This window comes from Excalfactoria chinensis, chromosome 5, assembly GCF_039878825.1.
Source record: "Excalfactoria chinensis isolate bCotChi1 chromosome 5, bCotChi1.hap2, whole genome shotgun sequence".
Lineage (NCBI taxonomy): Eukaryota > Metazoa > Chordata > Aves > Galliformes > Phasianidae > Excalfactoria > Excalfactoria chinensis.
In genome coordinates, this window is record NC_092829.1 from 9,149,410 (window position 1) to 9,158,336 (window position 8,927).

At 46.8% G+C, this 8,927-nt stretch overlaps 1 protein-coding gene and 1 non-coding gene across 2 annotated transcripts; both read right to left on the reverse strand.

The window, feature by feature from the left end:
• Positions 1 to 774: 774 nt before the first annotated feature.
• Positions 775 to 8,324, reverse strand: EIF5 (eukaryotic translation initiation factor 5). Its single transcript, XM_072338256.1, has 12 exons — positions 8,108 to 8,324; positions 7,741 to 7,932; positions 5,470 to 5,749; positions 5,129 to 5,210; positions 4,730 to 4,902; positions 4,308 to 4,419; positions 3,449 to 3,588; positions 2,787 to 2,945; positions 2,443 to 2,604; positions 2,023 to 2,187; positions 1,645 to 1,779; positions 775 to 1,165 (listed from the first exon to the last, which is right to left on the reverse strand). The coding sequence occupies exons 3-12, from the start codon at positions 5,539 to 5,541 to the stop codon at positions 1,073 to 1,075; spliced, it is 1,293 nt and encodes a 430-aa protein (XP_072194357.1). The 5' UTR covers positions 5,542 to 5,749; positions 7,741 to 7,932; positions 8,108 to 8,324; the 3' UTR covers positions 775 to 1,072.
• Positions 3,795 to 3,918, reverse strand: LOC140253659 (small nucleolar RNA SNORA28). The gene has a single exon (XR_011903935.1). It is a non-coding gene; the product is annotated as a small nucleolar RNA SNORA28 (small nucleolar RNA).
• Positions 8,325 to 8,927: the final 603 nt, after the last annotated feature.

The window sequence follows — 8,927 nt, forward strand, 5'->3', positions numbered from 1 at the left end:
CCATAATAGCAGGCAAAAATCATTAGCTCTGCAACAGCTACCCTCTAATACATTGAGCTCTATTTCATCTCTGCTCTCACACCCAACTCCAGCACAGCAGGCAAAATGCTGCTATTGTTGTGCTCACAGCTATCACACAATAGAGGTGTGAGCCTGGACCAGGAAAGAGAAACACCTTCTGGAAAGGTCACACAGGGATTGGTAGTAACTCACCTTCCACATTCCAAACAGGTCTAACAACTGATCATTACTTTTGAGATACAGGAACAACGCCAGGACTAACCCCACTACAAGTCACGTTCTATTACTGCAGTGAGCTGGCATCCGTGGCAACTTCACCCCCCCTAACGCAGCCTGCCCAATGCATGAGTGCTGACAACCTGAATCCAAGATGGCCTGCAATGCAGTGCTCAGCTCACAGCTCTACACCCAGCTACTGCAAGGAGTCCAACCTGAAGCTCTTGAACAGCAAACAACATCTTCCCTTTGCTCTAAGCCCGCTCTCTGCTCACACCATGGATTTCTCACCTCAGGACATGCATTACACCACCAGCAGTGGCAGCTCAAAGCACTGACCTACAGATTTAATGGTGTTGCTGAGAAGCTCTTTAAGACAATTTGTGCTAAACCTGAGACAAAACTCCTACCCGTAGCATGTCTTCGGTCCGAGGTAATTCATGATCACACCCGTGTTGCAATGCTCATCCCACCAGGGAAATTGCACCCAGTTGTGTCAATACTTACTCGGAAAATAAAGCAATGCTGAGGCACGAGTGAAGATTGACCAAACCCAAATCCTTTATTTCCGTAACTGTATAAATGTGCTCCAAGTAGGTGTCCAACACAAGTTAGAAAAACAAAACAGAACATGCCATTCGCAAACTAGATCAGTTCATCGATGTGCTGACTCCTTGGAATTAGGCTTAGTTACACAAGACCAGTCACAGTAAAAAGATACATTTTAGAGTACAAAGAGTAGCAGGATGTTAAGCCATTTCAGTTTGTGCACATACAAGTCACACTTCTGGCAGAGAACGCAGAGAAGTTATGCTGGAAGCTACGTTGCGTCACTTTAAATGGCATCAATATCAATATCATCATCTTTATTGTTTGCAGGCTTCACAGTTTCAACTTTAGGTACACTGGCAGTTGTAGAGTATACCACCTGTGGAGACATGAAATGCACCTTTACTAGTGCTTGCAGGCAGAGCATCATACATGAGTTTTGCTTTAACACTGCAGGGGACAAATGTCTACATGCTCTGCAGTTCCCCTTGTCTGTCAACAATGCTCAGCATGCTGCTGCATGTTCTAAATGCAGCACCCAGCAGCTTCCCATATGAGACCATTACCTGTATATGCAGTCTAAACATACACATGTTGAGACTTCAGCACAGGCACAACCCGCTGGATACAATTAACAGATTAACCTAAGGCCTAAGCTGTGCAGAAAAACAGCCATTTCTCCTTTAGTTAACGTCTCTAACACACAAGCACAAGGCTCTTCTAAAAGCTTTCATGCTTCCCCACATCAACAGCAATACATCAAGTGTGCTACTCCATAGTGCACCAAGACCAAGTGCATCAGGACTAGAGCACAACACAGGGCTCTCAGGTTACTCAGTAAGAAGAAATAAGCCTTACCTCTATGTTTTCATCTTCATCCTCTTCTTCATTTCCGGAAGATTCTTCTTCAGCTTCCTTCAGCCATTTAATAAATGGTTCTGCTTTGACACGGATTTCTTTGGCAAGCTCCTTTGAAACATATTTCTTTGAGGCCTGAAAAACAGAAGGACGTTCTGCTTAAAACACCAAAGGGATTCTATCAGGTCACAGAAAACACAGCATGTCAAACCTCACCCTACCAGCTTCAACAGGCTGTTTCTGGGAGATCTGTTTCTCCTGAGAACTAAAGTCTCAGGACTTGCCAAGTCCACATACAAACTCTTACCAGAATGGTGAGGTGCACTAAGCTACGTTCAGGTACAAAGCAGGTATAGCACAGAATATTTTTCCCTTTACCTTTTCTGCCCAGCCAAGGATGACCTCTTCTTCTAGAAGATCTGCATCATACATCTCCTTCAAAATATGTGGTATTTTAGAAATAAGCTGAGACTGATGCATGGCTACCACACACTCGAAGCCATGGAGAAGGTACCTCTGAGCTTTCTTGTTATTGTGGCAGAACTAGAGTTGGGATAGAAGAGCAGATAAATTAGCTTTTCTCCCCTCTGCAGGATGAGCTGTTGCTTCAGCTGTTGATGGCAGAATTTACTACAGCTTTATCAGCCCCCCCCGCCCAGTTTTCCCCAGTTAGGAAGTACTGGTTAAACAAATGACAAGTCATCTTCCCACAGTAGCAAACAATCCAGAACCAACCAAGCCGTTCTCACAGAAACCAGAACAGCCATTGCACTGGGTACAGAACAAGAGACTGCTTACACGAAGGAAGTGACGCCTGTATTTCCTTATCTGTTCACGAATCTTCTCATCAAAAAGGACTTCAGTCAGAACTAGAGGGCCCATAGCCTTGACATCCAGTCTCTCTGCTTCTGCTACAATGTCCTTGTCAGAAGAATCAATGACACCTTCTTCCTTCTTTTTCTACAAGACAGGAAGGGAATATTTTAAAGCTTCTGAAAACTGCATTACTGTTCTACCAGGAGAGTCCCAACCAACAGTGGAAGCAGTACTGCTGTAACAGCTTCATCTCTAGGGTTGAAAGACTTTTAGGGAAGAAACAGCTCATTCTTCATCTCCTTATGAGCACTTTTACATACACTCACCTTCACAAAATCAAACAGTATGTTGACTCTCTCTTCCACTGTTCTTTCCAAGTCTTCACTAAGTGTGAGGTTCTTTGCATGGTCACTGATTTCATCCATTCTGCGCCTTTGGGCTTCTTCTGTTGTGTCTTCACCCCAGTCATCATCATCCTCTTCCTCCTTAAGAGTAAACAAGTCCAAGAGATTCATACAGTTCTACCACAAGCTTACTAAAACAAACCGAACGCTGTCTCTAGAGACAGATCTGAGAGCATTTTATAGTCAAGTATTTCCGACTCTTCCCTACAGAAGCACAGCTGATTCTGTAACTACATGTCACAGAAATGGATAAAGCCAATGCAGAAGTTATGCTAACTAAACACACATTTACAGTCAGCTCTGAGGTTACTTTCAAGCACTGTCTTACCACTACCTATTAAAGCCATTTAGATATAATCTAGATCTCTTGAGGAATAAAGAGTACATAACACACATTTAGCAAGGAACATGCATACTGAGGAGTTACTATGGGGGAGATGCAGGGCTGCTTCTACTCCAGTTGCAAGTTTCTCACATACAGTAAAACTCCAATGCAGTGCTGACTAACAAGGAGTGATTTTCAGTTTTAAATCAAAGTAAAACACCACACATCCTCATCTCCGCACTTTTTTCCTTCTACTTACCACAACCTGTGGAGGAGTGATCTCCTCTGGTGGTGGAGGTGGAGGTGTCTCATTGCTGGACACAGAACCATTTTCTTTGTCCTTGCCTTTTCTATTTTTCTTCTCCTTCTCTTTCTTCCCTGTACCAGTGTCACCACTTTCTGAAAATGAACTTCAGCGTATTAGCTTTATTGCATGAACTCCCTGTGCTACTGCACTGCTGCTCAACTCCCATGGGAAACTGATGTGGTTTTAAAATCAGCGTCAGGTTATGCATGCTTACTGTTCTGAATATGTACAAGAAAGCATACACTGCTCAGAAAAATCCATTGTTCTAGCAAAGTCCATTTTCTCATTACACACTAAGGCTGTACAAGTCTATATAACAAGCGACCTCACAAAGCAGAGATCCCCGGAATAGGTTAGACTTTTCTAATTTAGCAAGCTTAAATTGCAGCAGGCAACCAAATGCTTACTACAGAGTGTTGCTTGCACAGAGGAAGTTGTCCACTTTAGTTCACTTTTATTATATGGCTTTTACTTCCTAACCTTCTGCTTCACGCTGACTTAACCAGCAATCAGCTGTGAGCACCTGCTGACAACTTCCTAGCAAGTTTGGTCCTGTCTAGGCAAGTAAAATTCTTCAGATACTTCCTACCTGAGCAGCCAGTTCTCTTGCATCCTGCTTTTCACATTTAAACTATGAACAAAGCTACTTTGCCCCCAGCCCACTAACACGCTAGCAGCATACCACAGCATTTTTACAGTTTACTCAGAAATCAGCTGTTTGCTTTTCTACTTGATTAACAACACTCACACTGAAAAAATTCCTTATTAATCATCTCCCTCTCCCCACAAAAATAAGGGGGCATACACTTACCAGGTGGGTTTTTGAGAATGAATGTGCAGAGTTTATGGTTTGTGTCAAGCATGCCTCGATAGCCACAGGCTTTGCAAGAGTTGCCTATAGTTTGTTTCTTAGGATTGACATGCTGTAAGAAAGAACAAACTCAAGTAAAAATACAAAACAGACACACATTAAGGCTTACATCTGGTATTTACCTTGTAATCTCCTAGGATTAAGTTATGCTTTCATTAGCCCTAACAACTTGAGTTTAAACAAGCAATTTAGCCAAGAAATTCTGAACCAGCGTAAACCTACAGCCTGGGTTGAGTAGGAATAAATCAGATCTCTCTGAATTGCTATTCCAGTCAGCTTTTAAAACCCACACCATTTCCACAAACCCTACACACAGTGCTTCTGTACCGTGCTGTTACCATTCATACAGATAGAGCACTCACCAGATCAGTTTCAGGATTCTCACACTCAGGACAGAGAACAAATTTTTTAATGAATCCATCCAACATGTCTTGCAGCTTATTCGCCTCATGAGATCCATTGACAATGTAACGGTCATTCTTAACATCAAACTGGGTCTGTGCTCCCAGCTCACAACCAAAAAATTTGGTAGGATCTGCAAGGAAGTAAAATAACAACCAATGCCTTTAAGTTTTCTTTGTTGACTGAAGTAAATAAACATCAAGTAAATATGCCAATGCTGCTGTCTCCTATTTCCCCCTTGTTTGTTTTTTTTTTTCCTAAGAAAACTTGAAAAAAATTCCTTGCACTGACAACTTCAAATGAAGTGAAAGCATTAGATGAAGTTAAAACCAGGCTGCATCACTGCACAGAGTACTTACACGTTGGAGGCCGATTAAGCGCCTTTGCAACGTCAACCATGTTGACTATAACCGTCTTTATTCCATTTCCTTTGCCCTCAACCTTTAAAAAACAAAACCAAGTCTTAAGTTAGAAGGACCACAGCAGCCCAACCCAGCATGTATTTCCCATCTTACTACAATGAAGTTCTGCTTTGAATGGTCTACTTCAGAGGCATTAATGTACAATTAGTCCAGACAGAAAGATGCAGACATCTGCTCCCTATGACTGGCTAGGGTTGATAACATTACCTCCATTCCTTTATATAGAAAGCAACCAATGTGAAACCCTATCTACTTATCACTAATAGCTATTAAGTTACCTTGGCAATCAGACGGGGCATTTTGTAGCGATAGAACTGATCTGAAACACTGCGGTTGACGTTGACAGACATTTTGCCTTATTAGTAGCTTTATCAATAAGATGAAGAGATCTTTGATTGCAGTTTTTTGGTATCTTCTGTCTGGAGAAGACGGGATGACATAAACGACTGCAAGAGTTCTCGGTCTCTGACATGAAAAAATTTTCGCCACTGAGGCTGTAAGGTTCTTGCTTGTATGCTATGTTTCCCCAATACAGGTACCAGTGGCTGCGCAACAGCTCTGCAAACATTAACAGACAGAAAAGTAAAAAGTTTATCTTCACATACACCAATAAAATCTTGCCATGCAGCTATACGAGAAACTATATTTATGGGTAGGGAAACTAAGTTCATTACTATATACCTTTCTTCAGCCTGTGAAGCTGAAAACAATAGCCTTGAACTGCACTGCTGAATAGCTTTTCCTCACCTATGCTACAGACCTTTAAGTTCTTTTCTACCTTACTCCCCAAAAAACAATGGGCAACTGAACAGTATTTTCTGTACAATTAACTCCCAAGACTGCCATAATCAGTAAGAAAAAGAAAGGAACACTGCCCGATTAATGAAGACCAAGGGCTCTTACACTAAGGTCATGCGGTATGGTCCACGCTGAAGTGGAAAGGGATGTGGGAGAAAAAAAACAGACTCAAATTCTGCATCATAGCATGAACTAATTAAATAAACCCTGGTCTGTCAGAACACTGAGAAATATCTGCAAGGTGAAGCAGCAGCAATCCACAGTCCAACAGTACTTTTACGTGGCTTACCAGTTTTCTGGCTCAGAATGGAAAATTAGGTAATTCTCCCTCTCACTTACAGATTCTCAATGCAGCTTCTGTGGAGTTTTGACTTAATAAGCCTGATAAATTCTGACATAAGCTGCTTCACTATAGAAAGCCTAGCAGCACAGACAAGTACAGAGCAGTGCAACAGCTTCTCCAGTTGATTTTTTTTCTTGGGGGAAGGAGGATGAATCCTATTATTAAAGTTGCCTTAAGCAGTATTTACATATTTAAATAAACATGCGCCCCTGTAATCAGATCTAAGGTTACGTAAGCCACAACTGGTTGACTAGACTGGCAGCCCTGCCTGCAGCATGCTCACTTGAACACGTCACCACGTTATCGTTAATGACACGAGTGTTGACACATTAAAACAGACTCCTCCATGTTCCTGTGGAAGAGTGCGATTCCATGCAGAGTTCCTCTGCTCGGGTTTACAAATCCTTCGGTGAGAAGCAAACAGATACGTGCATTCTATGTATTCCACATTAGTCCCAACACAGCTTTACCCTTCTTCAGCAAAAGCCGCCCCAAGGATTCTGCTTCAGGCAGGAGGTGTCCTTCCTCAGAACGGCTAAAAAAGAGCCCCCACGTGACCTGAGCATGTGCCTGAGAAGCGCTGAGGAAGCAGTACCTCTCTGTGGGAGCTTGCAGAGCTAACGAGCCGCTTCCCCTCACAGCTTCTATCTGCGGGCTGCAGGCTGAAGCTCCCTCCCCTGGTCCCCGCGACTCCTCCTCCCAAGCAAGCAACCCTCCCCCCTCCCCCCCCCAATATGCCGCGCACAGAAAGGAAAAAAAAAAAAAGAAAAAAAGCGGGAGGGCAGAGCGCTCAGCAACAACACTCCCCGCCCCGATCGGGCCTGTGATGAGTCATAAATGCAGCAATTAAGCACTGACTCAGCCCCGGAATAGACCGGGGGGAAACCTCCAACCGCGCATGCGTTCCCCAGCTCTAAAGGGGGGATGCTCCGCGTGCGCCTCTTCTCCCTCCCCCCCCCATTCCCTCCCCCCCCATCCCCTCCGCTGTCGGAGCGGCGCCCCCTCCCCCCCCCGCAGTGTCTCTAACTGCGCCACAGCTCCCCCCGCCCCGTGTGCTTCCCCCCCCCCCTCCCCCCAACCGCCCACAGCGCAGGGAGGCGCGGCCCGGCCGCCGCCATCTTGTCTCGTCGCATGGCGCAGGGGGTGGTGGGGAAAATACCGAGTGAAAATAATAAAAATAACGCCAAGGAAAAACAGCCACCAGAAATATCGAACCAACGAGGGCGAGCCGTTAACGCGACAGCTCCTGTTATCTCCTTCTCCTTCCCGGAGGGCTCCTGGCACGGCTCCTCACAGCCCCCCGCCCACCAACGGCAGCCCCAGCCCAGCCCGCTCGCCCCTTCCCGGGGCCCAACCGCTCTTTCAGCCCCGCCGCCCTCACCCGCTCCACCTCCACACCCACACTCACCGTTTTCGTCCAATAAAGACATAAACCCAACGCTGCTCGCCCTGGGCTGCGATGAAGCCGAGTGTGCGAGGAGAACGAGGCCGTGCGGCGCTTATAGCCGGGCGGGGGAGGAGGCGGAGGCGGACGCCGCAGCCTCCGGGTCCGGGCGTCCTGTGACGGGCGTTATCAGCAGGGACAGCAGTGCCGGACAACCTGCGGAGGAGACACAATCAGGGGCATCGTTAGCGCCGGCACCTGTGAGGAGAGGGAGGAGGAGGAGGAAGGGGGAGAAGAGGGAAGGGGGGGGAGGGAGCTGCGGCGGCCGGCGCGCAGCTCGGGCAGAAGGGGGCGGTTGATGGGACCCCAGCAATGGCCGCCCCGTACTCACCTCTAGAATGTTCTCGCTCTGACTGAACAACGCCAAAGCTGGGATCAATCAGCCAGCGGCGCGCCCCGCCTCCCCAGCCCCTCCATTGGCTCGCCGCTCGCCCTGGGATGAATCTATTGGCCCCGAGCTCTCCGTCCCTCACTCTTATTGGTGAAAGCCACTATCGATCAATCCACCCCTCGCCTCGCTTCCCTCCCTCGTCCCTCCCCCCCCCAGTGCCCCAAAGGACATCGCGTCTACAGCGGCCGGGTCTCGCGAGACAGCGCGGGACGGCGCTGCGGGGAGCGGCGGGTGCGGGGCCGAGTCCGGGCGGCGGGTTCGGGGCCGGGCGGGGCCGTCAGTTCGCTCCCCCTGTGCTGAGGGGCCGCCCCCTGCCCTGCCTGCCCTCAGCCCTGCTGGGACCCTGCCTGGGCTTGTGGATACCTTGAAACTATGAGCTTGAGGCCTTTTCCTTCCTGGCTCTATCGTTTCCAAGTAGTCTGCCTTCCAATGCAATGAGAATTACAGATTTTGGATGGTTTAGAACATGAATAACATTCGAGGGGCAAAGAGATTCTGAAAACTCCAATCAATCAATCATTGAATCATTAAGGTCAGCTAAATCAGCCCTTCCCCATCACCCACGCCCACTAACAGTGTTCTTTCCAATCAACCCTTCATCAGCTCTTACTGCTCTAAGTGCTGCCAGGCAGCACAAGAAGGCTCCAGTTCCTATCGCTGTGCCTTAATAGTGCTCTGGAAGCCTCTTGATGGCCATGTGGGTGTGTGGGGAAAGAGGTAATGAGGATAAGAATGAGTGCTGTTATTAAATAGCATCATA